Here is a 15,740-nt window from a genome sequence, read left to right on the forward strand (position 1 = left end):
ATCTTTGTAAGTTCAAATAAGACTTCAGACACTATAAATGTGTGTGTATATGGCCTTGGGAAAGTCCCTTAACTCTGTTTGCCTCAGTTTTCTCTAGAATCTTTGCAAAGAAAGCCCCAAATGGGATCACAGAGAGTCAGGACTGATTGAAAAATGTCTGAATGACAAAAAGATGGATCTAGTGGATAGAGACAGGTGCATAATGAATCAGGCTGGGAGTCAGCTAAGTCTTGGACTTAAATTCTTCCTCTAATGCTGGACATCATTGGTGAAGAGAATTTCCACACTAAAGACTTCCCCACACCCCTGAACATCATTGTCCAGGACAGGGAAGTTCTCCCTGAGCTTGCAGTCAGTACTCCCCTCTTGGAAATGTTTTTCCTTTGTTTTAAACATGAAGTATGCAAAGCTGGAGGCTGCCCTTTTATTTATATACAATCCTTCTACTTCACGAATGAGGCTCAGTGCCAAGAAATCCTAGCCCACATCTCACCATGGAAAAGAGAACACTTGACTGACCCAGAAGGCTAATGTTCCTCTCTAGGTTTGGCAGAGCCCAAATCCATCGACCCCTTCCTCCCCTATAGATGAAATACTGGTAAATTAGGTTTAAAAGAAAAGGGAAAGCCCAGAAGAGGGTGTGAAGGGCACCTCCCCAGCTTTGCCTTGGCTGATGAGGGGAAGACATGGGTCAATGTTTATAGATGAACTTCTAGGTCTCCACCACTCCCCACCCCCACCTCCCACACACAGAGGAGTCACTCAAAGCATCTTCTCACTCCCAGCTATGGATGCTGGGATCCCTGCCAACACCCAGCATTCTTAGTTACAAGGAAACACCTGGGCATCCAGGAAGATTCAAGGGTTCGGGAACCCATCTGAGACAGCTTGTTTATCAGGTCCAGCTCTTAGAACGGCGCCTAGCACACGGTAGGCCAAGAAATAAATGTTTATTGACTGACCTGCTTTAGCCTATAGTCTCTCAGCATTTGGAGTCTTGTCTGGAGTGTGTGTGTGTGTGTGTGTGTGTGTGTGTGAGAGAGAGAGAGAGAGAGAGAGAGAGAGAGAGAGAGAGAGAGAGAGAGAGAGAGAGAGAGAGAGAGAGAGAGAGAGAGAGAGAGTTGGTTTAGCACAGAGAAACCAGAATGAGAAGGAAGGGGGTCCGCGGAAGTGAAGGTGACAGGTAGATAGGGGAAGTAAGAGAAGGGGAGCCCAGCTGGTACTGACTTCATCACATTCAGAACCTGTGGAGGGCTCGGTGGTGCTGCAGCTGACTGGGGGAAATCACCAGGTCGTTCAATACACCACAGCCTCAGAACAATCTACAGCTGTCGCACGTTTTGGCGTTTCTCCCTCAGTTACGCCATCCCTTACTTTAAGGTGAAGAATGCCCTGGGTTCGCTTTCTCTTTCTAGGTTCTCCCCAGATGCCTTCTCTCTAGCGTTGCCAGGCGGTAGGGAGGAGTCCAGGAAAGTGGGAGAGCCCTGAAAGCAGCCTAGAGGGTTTGGGGGCTGGTGTTGGAAAGGAGGTGGGAGAAGACAGAGTAGGGAGTCTCCAGCCCCCGGGGCAGGGACCCGCTATCTCTCTCTTCCTCCCTCCCTCCCTCCTTCCCAGAGCCTTAGCTCCCTCGCTCCCTCACCGCCTGCAGACGCCTCCCGAGCCAGGCAGCCCAGCGCGTGGGAGGTGACATCGCTTGGGGAGCGCGATTGGTTTAATATGGTAATAGAGAGGAGGGACCAGCCCTGGCCGCTGGTTGCTGGCTTAGCTCCGTCACGCAGAGCGCTGCGCTCAGACGACTAGGGTTCTCTTGCCCCAGCTTCTCGGGTCCCAGCCCCAGCCCCGGAGCCAGCCCCGCCATGTGAGGTGGCCCCGCGCCGGTGCCAGAGCCCGTGCCTGTCCCCTCCTCGCGCGGCCGCTGGGCCGCCCACCGGACACCCCATGCAGCCTCTGCTCGGCCCCGCAGACGACCAAGCCCTAGAGGGGTAAGGTGCCGCTTTTTCTGCCGCTTCTCCTCCCTCCTCTAGCTGCCACTGACTTAGCCACCTCCGCTGCTTCCATCTCCTCCGCCTGGGGAGCTACTGCTCGGAACTCGGGGCTGTCTGGGAGACACGGGAACTCCCGCGGAAAGTACCCGGGCGCTCCAGGAGAAAGGCAGGAGAGGATGGGGTGGGGGGTGACTGCGCCTCTGAGGGGTTCTCTGCTCTCTGCCTCTGTTGGGGAGTAGGGAAGGGGCGGGACACGGTTGTGCGTTAAGAGCTGGGAAGGGGACTTCGGGACCTTTCCTTTCACCCGTCCCAATCTGTCTAAGGGTCTCCTCTTCAAATCTCTCTCCCTGTCAACGTGTTCCTTGCGGAGTCTCCATCTCTGAAGGTAGCACACTCTTTGGTATTTGCTGTCTTTGTGCCTCCCCCGTTTCTCTTTCTCTGTCTTTTCCCATCTCTTTGTCTCTTTCTCATTTTGTCTCTGTAAGCGAGTCTCTCTCTCTCTCTCTCTCTCTCTCTCTCTCTCTCTCTCTCTCTCTCTCTCTCTCTCTCTCTCTCTCTCTCTCTCTCTCTCTCTCTCTCTCTCGTTTATATCTCTCTTTTTCTCTGCCCCTCTTCTCTATGTGCCCTCCCTCCCCCTCTTCTGCCTCTGAACCTGTTTCCCCATCCATCAAATGAAGAGGTTGGACCAAAGTAGCTTGTAAGGTCCCTTCCAATTCTGCCTTCTATGCATGGAGTCAGGGGGTCTAGATCCAGCTCTGCCACTCTGCCATTGACTAGCTGTGTGACTTCTGGGCAGTTTCTTCCCCTCTTTCAATCCATCCCTCACCTGCCAACTAAGGGGCTGGACAAGAAGCGCTGGAAGGTCCCTTGCAGCTGGGCATCCTGACATCTTAAACACTGCCAAGAAAGAAGTTCTGAGGTTGGGATTCCTTCCTTCCTTCCCCGTTCTTTCCAGTCTTGCCAGTAGCTCAGGGTTGGTGGAGGAAGGGGCTAGCTGAGTAAGTCCCTGCTGCCCACAGAATTGTCCTGACTCGAGAGGCACGCAGTCTCTGGACAAGTGATTTGGGGAGTAGTCGAGCCAGGGATGCAGGCAGATTGGACCTGAACCTGCCCTGAATCCGAGGATTTCCCAGGAGCCTTGCCGGTCCCGGGTTCTACAGTAAGTGCCCCGGGATAGAGGGCAGGGGAGCCAGGAGCCCTGGGAGCTAAGCAACTTCCTGCCGCAGGAAGGCAGGCAGACTTGCGGGCCTGGAACCCTGATGGGGGGGAGGGGGGGCGCCGAGCAGGCGGTCTGCTGGGTCACTCTGCTGGAAGCAGACGTGCAACAGCCATCAGGAGCCTGCGGGGGCTGGCGCCTGGGTTGCTCTGGACTCCTGGGTGAGGGCGGTCTTCTGAGAGCTCAGGGTCGAGGAAGCTTGGCCTTGCTCCAGCTGCTGGGTCCTGTGGTCTGAATGTCCTCGGAGCCCCGGGAATCCCTCTGTTGCTTGTAGCCTTGGAGTAGTTGCGCAGGCAGCTTTTTGGCTGACGGGAATAACCCAGGAAGGGAGGCGTGCTTTGGTGTGTGCGCCAGGGAGACAGCAGAGAGAAGGGAAGAGAGGAGAAGAGAAGAGACGCACACAGTCCGACTTGGCCAAGTGCCTCTCCGCGCAGAAATACCAGCGGCTTCTCTGGCCATGCAGGATCCTGCCTCGTAGCCCCCAAACCCCGAGTCCAGAATTCCAAAGCCACCCTCTTTCTGCTTTCCCAAAGCAAACTTTTCCTTTTGCCCCTGGCCACTTGCAGGCTTCTCTCTCCTTCCATGGGGGTCGTGAGGAAACAATAAGGCTGGAGACTGAGAGCTTCTCCCCTCTGCCAGACTCTGAAAATTAGGGAACCATCACCTATGGCTAACTCTTCATCTCCCCCCCCCACACACACACACACTGAAAGAGTAAGGGATGGGGGTGGAGGAAGAGGGAGAATGCCCCACATTGCAGCCAAGGTGAAGCCAACCAACTCAGTCATTCTCTACTCTTATGGCCCTGAGAGGAGTGGGGGGGGGGGCTCTTCTTTTGGGGCCTTTTGGGGATGCTTTTGGCAGGCTGGTGAAACCTATAGAGACTTGTTCAGAATAATGTTTTTAAAAGCATAAAAGGAACTAAAGAAGATTGCAGAAGAAATCAATTCTATTGAAATAGTGGCTATATAGGGTTATATATTATATGTATAGAAAGAAAGAAAGATGGATGGACAGATGGAGAGAGAGAAAGAGAGAGAGACATAGAGAGACAGAGACAGAGAGAGACAGAGAGAGAGACAGAGAGAGACAGACACCAGTTTAAGAATCCCTGACAAGGTTCAAAGTAGAGACTAACGGATCCTTCCTCTAGGTCCCAGAGAAATAAGTGAAATAAAGGGTAAGACAGGGCTGGTCTTAGGGGCTCCTGATAGTGTAATAAAGAGTAAGAACTTAAAAATTCTTATTTTCTGATTGACTGACAACCTCTGGGGAGAAGGAGCTTGACATTGCCCAGGGAACACCTAGGGCTTTCAATAGAGGAAGTGTGGAGGATTTATGAGCCAGCAAAGGGACACCTTCTTCCTCCTCCCTTCCTCTTTTTCTAATCCAGTACAACACAATCCAATTAATAATTGACTGAAGAGCTAGAAGCTATGGGAATACAAAGACAACCCCCCCAAAAGCAAAACAATACCCCAGCCCCGGTCCTCAAGGAGCTTACATATTTTGGAGAAACAGACAGACACAAAAGGAAATATGAAAGATATACTGAATAATTACAATGTAGTTAGGAGAAAGACCATTAGCAAAGGGATAAATCAGGGAAGGATTTTTACTAGAGATGTCACTTAAGTTGAACCTAGAAGGGATCTGACTTGCATCCGTGGCACCCATTTCCCCAATCTGGGGACAATGAATCTGAGTCCCTGGAACCTTGGTAGTTATCTCCAAAGACCCAGGAATCTCATAAAGTGTCAGAGGTGGGATTTGATCCCTTATTTTCCTGACTCTTTATATTGAGAATGACTTCCACTCTACCATGTTGCCTTCAGCTGATTATCAGGGTCCAGAGGCCACTTCTTCCTGGGAAATTTATCCCTAGCCCCCTACATCCTCTGACTTCAGTTGGTTCCACTTCCATTTAAATAGCAATACTCCTTGAAGGGGATGGCATTCTCGATTAAATCTGGTAAAATGAAGAAACTGAAGTAAGGAAACAGATTGGTCTGATTGAAGAGGAAGTCAGTGTGTCACTATGGGAATGAGAACTCACAAATGACAGTCTCAGGACTAGTGCCATGGAAGCTAGGACTAGTTGGAGAAAGGGTATTCACTGTGTTTGGAATACAAAGTCCTGAATTTGAATGTGCCCCTACTACTTACTGCCTTTGGGACTTGGGACAAAACTCCACTTTCTTATCATGGTGGATTGGTTATAGTAGGCATGGGCACAGTCTATCCTCCCCACTACCCCCCTTTCACTCCTCTCTCTGCCCCTCTGTCCATCTGTTTCTCTGGATCTCTCTGGCTCTTTTTAAAGGTCCTAAGACGACCCAGATGCTTCACTCTAACTCCTTCCTCTCCTTTCAGTCCCAGGACAGACATGAACTTGAAAGTACTGCTGTCCCTTCTCTGAAACTAAGCAGCTCCATTCTGGCGGCACCAACTGCCCTCTAGGGGTTTGAGACTGGAATGGCCTCATTTGGGTCCTTGGCTGGTGATGGGGAGATGCTACATTGAAAAGCAAGAACAATTCTTAATCAGATTCAGTTCTCTTGACTCCAAAAGGAGGTTGGGGAGTATTGTGTTGTGGGGATGGAAGGTAGGTAGGAAGGCACTCTCCTAATGGTCTTGGTCAACCAATCCCTAACAGTCTCATGGGTAAGGCTTGTGTGTTTAAGTTCTCTCTCTCTCTCTCTCTCTCTCTCTCTCTCTCTCTCTCTCTCTCTCTCTCTCTCATCTCTCTCTCTCTCTCTCTCTCTCTCTCCTCTCTCTCCTCCTCTCTCTCTCTCTCTCTCTCTCTCTCTCTCTCTCTCTCCTCTCCTCTCTCTCTCCTCTCTCTCTCTCTCTCTCTCTCTCTCTCTCTCTCTCTCTCTCTCTCTCCCTCCCTCCCTCCCTCCCTCCCTCCCTCCTCTCTCCCTCTGTCCCTCTGTCCCCTCTTTCCCTTCCTCCCTCCCCTCCTCCTCTCTCTCCCTCTCTCCTCTCTCCTTTCTCTCTGTTCTCCTCTTTCTTTCTCTCAATCTTCCTCCCTCTCTTCTCTTCTCTTTTTTTCTCTCCATGTTCCTATCCACAGAAGTGAAATAATGAAGCCAATAGGCATAGATTTAAAAACTAGAAGATAACTGTGAGATAATCTATTCTTCACCAGGGTCTGTGAACTTAAAAAAAGAAAAAATGTGATTATTTAATGTACAGTAGCTGGTTTCTTTTCAATTCTTTGTATGTTATTTTATACATTCAAAAACTTGATTCTGAGAAAGCTTCCATTGGTTTCACCAGACCTAGCTGCCTAGGGAGTCCATGGTGCACAGAAGGTTAAGAGCCCTTGATCTACTCCAACTCCATCAGAGGTCAGAGAACTGAAGATCTGAGGAGTGACCTACCCAGGGTCATGGGGCTAGCAACTGCTTGTTCCAAGCACAAATCTCTTGTCCACTCTGACCCCTTTTCCCAATCAGGTCATTCTCAATTTAGCGCTAGAAGGAACCTCATAGCCGACTAGTCCAAAACCTTCCTTTTACAGAGTCTGTTAGGAGAAATGATTGCCCCAAATCACATAGGAATCAGTCAAATTCCAACCAAGATTTGACTCTTGATCCAGCTCTCATAGGATCACAGAATTGGAAGGAGGACTCAGAGGATCTCTAGTCTGATTCCAGACTGTTCATTTTACAAATGAGGAAACTGAGGCTCATAAAGATCATGCAAGTTGTCCAAGTCCATATAGGTGATAAGTACCACAGAGGTGAAATTTGAACCCCTATCCTTTGATTCCAGATCTAGTTACCATTCCACTGTACCACTATCTCCCTATATTCCCTTCTACCTCATGATGTTCTATGTGACCATCACAGGATCACAGATTTAGAATTATAAGGAACCTTAGAGTCCATCTCATTCAAACCCAATCATTTTACAGATAAGGAAACCAAGGTCTAGAAAGATTGGCATTCCAACCCTCTGCTTTTTCTACTTTCTCCTCACTTCTTGACTCCATTGGAGGGCAGGGAGAAAAGGAACAGAAAGAACTGACATTTCCTTAGTTGGTCTCCTAAAAAGGATGCCTTTCTCTGAGAGGGGAATTTCCAGTGGAAGATGGATAATAGTTGGCATTTTAGCTTTACAAGAGCCCTGGGATATGGGCGCTACTATCTCCATTTTATAAATAAGGAAACCACAAAAGGTTAAATGAACTACCCATAGTCATACAGACAGTCAGTATATAAGGCTGGATTTGAACTCAGATCTTCCTGACTCCACATACAGTGCTTTTTCTACTATAGCACCAACTATCTAGGATATATTAGCTAGAGGTGAACTTAATTAGGTTGCATCAGAAGCTCGTACTTTTTGTGTGTCCTGGACCTCTTTGACATTCCAATGAAACCTACAAACCCCTTCTCAGAATCATGTTTTAAAACACATCAAATAGGGGGCCACTAAGTGACTCAGTGGATTGAGAGACGGGAGGTTCTGGGTTCAAATCTGACCTCAAACACTTCCTAGCTGTCTGACCCAGGGCTAATCACTTAACCCCCATTACCTATCCCTTATCACCCTTCTGCCTTGGAACCAATACATAGTATTGATTCCAAAATAGAAGGTAAAGATTTTAAGATAAAATACAAAAGAGTACAATGGAAATTAATTCTATTGAAATAGAATGATCAAAAGTATTTTTTGAAAGCTCACAGTCCCTAGGTTAAAGACTGTGAGTTAAGGACTGGACCAGTGGCAGCTAAGTAGTACAGATCTCTAAGTCTGGAGTCAAGAGGACCTGGATTCAAATCTAGCCTCAGATACTTCCTGGCTCTGTGACCCTAGGAAAGTCTCTTAACTCCAATTGCCTATCTCTTACTATTCTTCTGTTTTAGAACTGGTGCTAAGATAGAAGATGAGGGTTTAAAATAGATTAAAAAGAATCTCTAGATTCTGGCCTAGAAGAAAAGGGGTTTTGCATGTTTCCCCTCTCATCCCCACTCACTGGCTGTTCCCTCCTATTTTAGACAAGTTCCAGGACCCTGCAAGGACTCTAGCCCCTCTTTTACTCAGGCTTCTGGGCCTTCCCAAGTCAGAAAAGGATTGTTTATCTTGTGTCTTTGGCTCAGAACCAAGGGCAGGGACCTTGGTGGCCTAGGGAAGGGGGAGGAGGGAAGGAGAGGGAAAACACTGTTTACAGAAATTCAGCCTTGACTGCCCTCAAACAAAGCTTCATGGAAACTGGGTCTCGGGTTGCAGGGGAGGCTTTCCAGTGCAAATCCCCTTAGAGCAGTTTTCTCTCTGGAGTCTCAGGACCACCCTCTGAGGTAGGAGCCAGAGGTATTACTCACTCCATTTTACAGAAGAGGCAATGATGACTATGATGGTGATGATGTTGACAAGAAGGATCTGGAGTTAGAATTGCTTTCTGGAAAGGAACTCAGAGATTCTCCAACTATCCCAGTGTCCTGCTGGGGAAACTGAGGTCTAGGAAGGGGAAGGGGCTTTCTCTTCCTTTCCCTTCCCTTTTTCCCTTTCCTTCCCTTCCCTTCCCTTTTTCTCTTCCCTTCCCTTTTTCTCTTCCCTTCCCTTTTTCCCTTCCCTTCCCTTCCCTTCCCTTCCCTTCCCTTCCCTTCCCTTCCCTTTCCTTCCCTTTTCCCCTTCCCTTCCCTTTTCCCCTTCCCTTCCCTTTTCCCCTTCCCTTCCCTTCCCTTTTTCTCTTCCCTTCCCTTTTCCCCTTCCCTTCCCTTCCCTTCCCTTCCCTTCCCTTCCCTTCCCTTCCCTTCCCTTCCCTTCCCTTCCCTTCCCTTCCCTTCCCTTCCCTTCCCTTCCCTTGTCACACGATGAAAAATGTCATAAATGACTTTGCACTCAAGTCTCTCTCCAGGCCATCCCCCTTAGACTATCCACTCTGATACACCAGTCTGGGCTGTTGTGTCAAAAGGTGGTAACGTGTTGATGTTTGGGGGATCTCAAGGGCCTCCTGAAGATGAAATCTGTGGCCCTGAGGAACAGAGGAAGTGGGGAGCATTTTAGACCCTGGCTGCATGAAGGTGGGGATTGGGAGAGGGATTCCTTTAAAATCATTGAACTTAGGAGTCAGCAAGGTGGCTCATTGGATAGAGATCCAGATCTTGAGACAGGGGGGATCCTGGGTTCAAATCTGGCCTCAGTTACTTCCTAGCTATATGACTCTGAGCAAGTCACTTATTCCCATTTGCTCTTCCCACTCTTCTGCCTTGGGAATATTGATTGTGAGACAGAAGGTGAGAGTTTAAAAAAAAAATCACTGAGCATAGTGAGCATCAATTGTACCTGCCAAATATGTAGGACCTTTCCTGGGTTTTATTCACTTTTGCACTTGGCATTGACTTGGAGGTTGACTGATCTGGGTCCTGGAGGGGCTGTAGATCTCAATTTGTGGCATTTTGGGGGGAAGAGATTATATATCTCACTCCTATACCTAACTTATCCATAATCTTTTATTGCTTACTTAATGACCAAATACCTGTTATACATAATATTATATAATATTATTATATTTGCTTAATGAACAAATATGTGTTATATATAATATTATTATTATATATTTGCTTACTTAATGAACATATACTCATTATATATAATATTACATATTATTATATATTTACTTACTTAATGAACAAATACTTGTTATATATAATATTATATGATATTATATATTTACTTAATGAACAAATACTTGTTATATGTAATATTATATAATATTATATATTTGCTTACTTAATGAACAAATACTTGTTATATATAATATTATATGATATTATTATATATTTACTTACTTAATAAACAAATACTTGTTATATGTAATATTATATAATATAATTATTATATATTTGCTTACTTAATGAACAAATACTTGTTTTATATAATATAATATTATATATTTGCTTACTTAATGAACAAATACTTGTTTTATATAATATAATATTATATATTTGCTTACTTAATGAACAAATGCCTGTTATATATATTATAATTATTATATAATAATCAGAACAGCTTTGCACACATTGAATGAAAAGAATTCGATGAGTCCCTCCCCACAAACACACCTCCCAGTCTCCAGCGTCCAGAGTCTTTTGGAAAGAACTGAGGGTCCTTTTCAGGGATCCGGCCGTTCTGCTGGGCCGCTTCCTCCTTCTTCTCCTTGAATCCCCGGAAAGTAGAGGAAAACGAGAGGTAAAGGCTTCTGCCCTGTCTTCGTCCCTCCATTTCTCCCTCATCCAGCTCCTGTGTTCTCTCGCCCTCCCAGGCAAGGGAGGCAGAAATATGTCTCGATGTGTTACTGTGGAAACGAGGCTGGTGGCGCTGACAAGGCAAGGGGATTTCTCACTGGGCCAGGAGGAGGGGAGAAAACGGATGTGGGAGGAGAGAGGGGAAACCAAGACAGACAGATGTGCGACTTGGACACCCAGGTGGGGGGTTTCCCTTGGCGTCCTGTCTCAGGCAGGGCTGGGATTCCTGGTGCTCCTCCCTCGGGTGCTACTAGGGTTTCCCTTCTCCAGTTGCTAGATGTATGTTCCTGCGCAAGTCCCTTCCGTGGGTGTCAGCCTCCTTGCCCCCTTCCATAAAGGAGGAGCATGGACTTGGTCACAGAGTTTGAGAGTGGAAAGAGACTCGATTGTCCCTAGTTAGGAGATTGTTAAGGTGGGGTCCAGGAACTTCTTTTTTTAACAGTTCTGTTGTACAATATGATTAGTTTCCTGTGTAAATCCATGCCTTTTACTTTAGGCTTTTGAAGATGTTATTCTTAGAAGAGGTCAGAGCCCAGACCTGGAAAGGGGTGCAGGATTCCCCCAAGGGGTCAGAACCCCTGAATAGCCCCACCTCACCCAGGACATGAATCCCAGCCATCAAATACTTGGCAAGGGGATATCCAGCCTCTGCTAGACTATCTCTAAGGATTTAAGGCAGCCACATTTTCTCCATCCACAAAAGGAGAGAATTGGAATGGATGACCTCTAGATCCTTGCCAATATTTATGTTTGGGATCAGAGAGGAAGCATGCTCTAGCGGCTAGAATGGGTTCAGGAAAAGCGAGGCTCAAATGCCTACACTTATGACCAAATCCCTCTGAGCCTCAGGAAACTCGACAGGGAAGTTCGGACACTAAGGAAGCCTCCCTCAGTGTTTCCTAATCTGGGGGCAGGATCACAGTTCTAGATCTAGAAAGAACCTCAGAGCCCATCTAATCCTCTCATTTTGCAGGTGAGAAAACAGATGCCCCCAACTGAGGACAAGTCAATGACTTGTGTCTAAGACAGAAGTGTCTAAGACAGAATTTGAACCCAGGACTTTTGATCCCAGAGTTGGAGCTCTCCATATAGTACCTTCTCTGTATCCCCTACAGTGATGAACAATGCTGGGAAGCAGATGCCCAATAATAATGAATTGATTAAGGGAAGGTCTTGGACCTGTTGTGGCTGTTTGGGGTGTAAAAAATGTCTCTGGACTGACCAGTAATCTTTACGTTCTCTACCAGCCTTTGATAATGGTGGCACACAAAGAGCCTTTGCTTAAAGACTTCCACTGAGGACAAAGCCTTTATTTTGGATACCTCTAATGGGTAGGTCCTGGAGTCAAGAAGGACCTGAGTTCAAATGTGACTTCAGATACTTTCTAGCCATGTGACCTTGGACAAGTCACTTCACCATGTTTGCCTCGATTTCTTCATCTGTAAAATGAACTGGAGAAGAAAATGGCAAACCTCTCTGCTGTCTCTGCCAAGAAAACCTCAGATAGGGTCATGGCACATGGGATGTGACTGAGCAAGGAGGGAAGCTTAGGAATCAAATTTACTGGAATCAATCGACAAGCAGGGACCCAAGAACATAGAATGTCAGAGAAGATATGAGAGGGACCTTGGAACAGAGGGTGTCCAAGCTGGAAGGAGCCTTAGAACATGGAATGTCAGAGCTGGGAGGGACCCAAGAACAGAGGATGTCAGAGAGGATATGGGAGGGACCTTGGAACAGAGGGTGTCCAAGCTGGAAGGAGCCTTAGAACATGGAACGTCAGAGCTGGGAGGGACCCAAGAACAGAGGATGTCAGAGAGGATATGGGAGGGACCTTGGAACAGAGGGTGTCCAAGCTGGAAGGAGCCTTAGAACATGGAATGTCAGAGCTGGGAGGGACACAAGAACATAGGATGTCAGTGAGGATATGGGAGGGACCTTAGAACAGAGGGTGTCCAAGGGGGGGGGGACCTCAAAGCTGGAAGGGTCCCTAGACCCCAGAATAGTAGAGCCAGGAGGGACACTCAAGATGATCTGGTTCTGAGGCTCAGAGAGGAGCGGGGGTGGTGGTTTGGACGGGAAGACAGTGCTGAGGGGACACATCTCGTCGCAGAAAGTCTCTGAAAGGCTCGATTTGCCGCGGTGCCCTGGCTGGGGACCCAGCGGCGTCTTTGCTCTGTTGGCAGGGCTGGGGGGGGAGACCTGCCCTGGGGGCTCCCTGATGGGTTTGCTTTTCTCCCCCACCCCTCTGACGTGTGGAACTAGAGTCGGGTATTCCTGCCCAAAGAAGTCCCATAGCGGGAGCATAAAGAACCTGCTGCTCTCTGCAGAAAGCAGCAGCAGCAGCGGGAGGGGGAGGAGGAGGAGGAGGACGAGGAGGAGGAGGACGAGGACGAGGACGAGGACGAGGACGAGGACCAGGACGGACAGGAGCTCGGATGAGGTCTGACGAAGCCTCCCCAGACAGCCTGGGTGCCTCTCGCCTCTGCCCTCCCCCCGCTGTGGGCAGCTGCCATCGGGAACACCAGCAGTGGGTGGCAGGTTTAATTATAGCGTATATTTAGACCAACAGAGAAAATGAGGGTGGGCTGGTTGAAGTGCTGTGACCACGTGCCCCACGGAAGGAGAACAGGGAAGAATGTTGCCTAAAACACTGCTTCTTGGGCACGACAGACGCCCAGGAAACCTCCAAACCACAGAACGCAGAGCTGGGAGAGCAGCTTGGAGAATGGGGAATCCAGCCTCTGTTTTCCACCAAAAGAAACTTACCAAAGGTCACCCAGAAAGGCTAAGATTCGAACCCTGATCTTCTGCCTTCTAATCCAGGACATTTCCCCAGCATTACTCTAACTTTCAATAGTGAGGATCTAGATCCTCCAGATCTAGAGATGAAAAGGAACCCTAGGGGCCATCGAGTCCAGCCCCCTTCATGTTTACAGATGAGGAAACTGAGGCTCAGGGAAATCAAATCACTTGTCCGAGGTCTCAGAGGCAGTAAGAGGTAAGATTTGAACAAGGAGCTCTGACTCCAGAGCCAACCTGCTTTCCTGGCTCCCCACTATGGTATGGAAAAGGTGATCTCTTTAGTTCTTGGGGTGCCCACATTACCAGAAGGACAACTGAGAATTCACTTTAGGGGTGTCCTATGGTTTGAGGAATAGGGAGAGTATCTCAGATCCCTCTTGTGGGCAAAGGTGCTTCTGGAGCCCCATCCATGCGTGTTTCTGTGACAGCTGGGTGGCAAAGTGAACAGAGTGGTGGACGCAGAGTCATAAAGACCCGAGCTCAAAGGTGGCCTTGGACACTGCCTAGCTGGGTGAATAATTTAAATGCTGCCTGCCTCAGTTTCCCCAACTGCAAAATTAGACAAACAATAACACTTGCCTTACAGAGTCATGAGGATCAACTGAGATAATATTTGTAAGTCACTTAGCACATAGTAGGCTTTTAATAAATGTTTGTTCCCTTTCCTTTCCCATCAGCTCTATCTCTTATCTATATCCTAGTTATTCACACACTCTCCCTCACACACATTAGAATGGAAGCTCCCTAGGGTCAGCGCTGGTTTTGACTTTTTTCTAGGTCTCCAGTGTGTGGAATAGAGTAAGAGATTACTGGGGGCAGCCGGGTGGCTCAGTGAGTTGAGAGCCAGACTTAGAGACAAGAGCCCCTGGATTCAAATCTAGCCTCAGACACTTCCTAGCTCGGTGACCCTGAGCAAGTCCCTTAACCCCCATTGCCTAGCCCTGATCACTCTTCTGCCTTAGAACCAATACAGAGTAGTGGTTCTAAGACAGAAGGTAAGGGTTGAGAGAGAGAGAGAGAGAGAGAGAGAGAGAGAGAGAGAGAGAGAGAGAGAGAGAGATTACTTGATAAATGTTTGTTGACAGATTGTGTGACCCTGGACAAGGTTACCTCTCTGAGCCTCAGTTTCCTCACCTGTAAAATAAGGAGAATGAAGTAGATGACCTCTGAATTTCCTCCAGTGCTTGTTAGCTCTATGATCCATCCAAAGTCCTAGACGGTGCAAGAAAACTGAAGGACTGAAGGAATTCCTAGAAAGAGGAGATCACTGGAAGCCATGACTGTTAGGACAAGCTTCACAGAGGAATGGAACTTGATGGAATCCTTGAGAAATGGGTAGGATTTTGGATAGACTGACAGAAAGTAGAAGGAAGCAGAGAAAAAGAAGGAGACAGACATTTTGAACAAAACCTGAGATGGGAATGAACCTGGGTTTGTGCTTGGGAAACTTGAGCCCTAACCTTGAGCAGATTCTACATCACTGGTCTGTGCCTCAGTTTCCCTACTTGGACATGTCCACCAACCTCTGAGTCTCTTTTGTCATTGAGTTGTTTCATTCATGTCTTTCTCTTCATGACCCCATTTGTGGTTTTCTTGACAAAAATACTGGAGTGGTCTGCCATTTCTCGATCCAATTCATTTGACCAATGAGGAAGTTGAGGCAAACAGGATGTGCCCAGAATCACACAGCTGGTGTGTAAAGTTAGATTTGAATTCAGATCTTCTTGACTCCAAGTCTGGTGCTCTAACCACTGAGCAACCTTGCTGGCCATGAGCCAAAGGGCTGCCCCTGATTTTCTTAGAAGAACTTCACAGAAAGTATACAGTGGAATAGTCCCTGGACTTGGAGACAGGAGAGGTGGGGTCCAATGGACTATAACTTGTTCCAAATTCTTCATCTATAAAATGGATGTAATAATACTTCCAGTACCTCCATGCTTGGGTTGGTAGGGAAAAGTATTTTTTAAATTTTAATTTTAATTGTAAGCACTCGGGCTCTACGTGAACGTGCAGTGTGCCATGGTAAGCTTCTAATAAATATTACTAGAATAGCCTAGACGGGCACTTTTGGAGGTCCATCTCTTTTTCAGCAGGTCCTGGTCAGCAAAGCTCCAATCTGGGGGATCCTCAGAGTCAGGGAGGCACCAACTTCTGGTCTGCCTAGGAGAGAACAGGCTTCCCACAGATGGCAAACAAGCAGAATTATTTGTGATCTTGTCTTCTCCAGCCCTGGAGAGGCAATGGTTCCATGGAAGGAAGGGAAGGTTGGACTAGATGGCCTCTGGAGTACCTGCAAATTCTGGGCTTCTGACCCTGGGAGTTCTGGATTTGTAGGCAAAAGAACTGGCTCTGCAGCTTACTTGCTGTGGGTCCTTGAGCAAATCTCCTTTTAGATTTTGGTCTCTGTTTTCTCATCTGTGAAATGGAATCAAGATTGCTTGCAAAGAGCTCTTGGTCTCCTTCCCTCCTAGCATG

At 47.6% G+C, this 15,740-nt stretch overlaps 1 protein-coding gene across 4 annotated transcripts in view; it reads left to right on the top strand.

Moving 5' to 3' along the window:
- Positions 1 to 909: 909 nt before the first annotated feature.
- Positions 910 to 15,740, top strand: part of TP53I11 (tumor protein p53 inducible protein 11) — a 29,650-nt gene continuing 14,819 nt past the window's right edge. The window contains exon 1 of one of the 4 annotated variants that reach the window (XM_007497360.3): positions 910 to 930. Coding sequence is in view for 1 of the 4 variants with exons in the window: in XM_007497358.3 (XP_007497420.2) it covers positions 1,939 to 1,982 (44 nt within the window). In the remaining 3 variants the exon portion in view is untranslated. Of the gene's footprint in view, positions 931 to 1,074; positions 1,983 to 2,730; positions 3,145 to 15,740 lie in introns of those variants that run through there. The other 3 variants (XM_007497358.3, XM_007497359.3, XM_001363111.4) reach the window with 3 other exon arrangements.

This window comes from Monodelphis domestica, chromosome 6 (genome assembly GCF_027887165.1).
Source record: "Monodelphis domestica isolate mMonDom1 chromosome 6, mMonDom1.pri, whole genome shotgun sequence".
NCBI lineage: Eukaryota > Metazoa > Chordata > Mammalia > Didelphimorphia > Didelphidae > Monodelphis > Monodelphis domestica.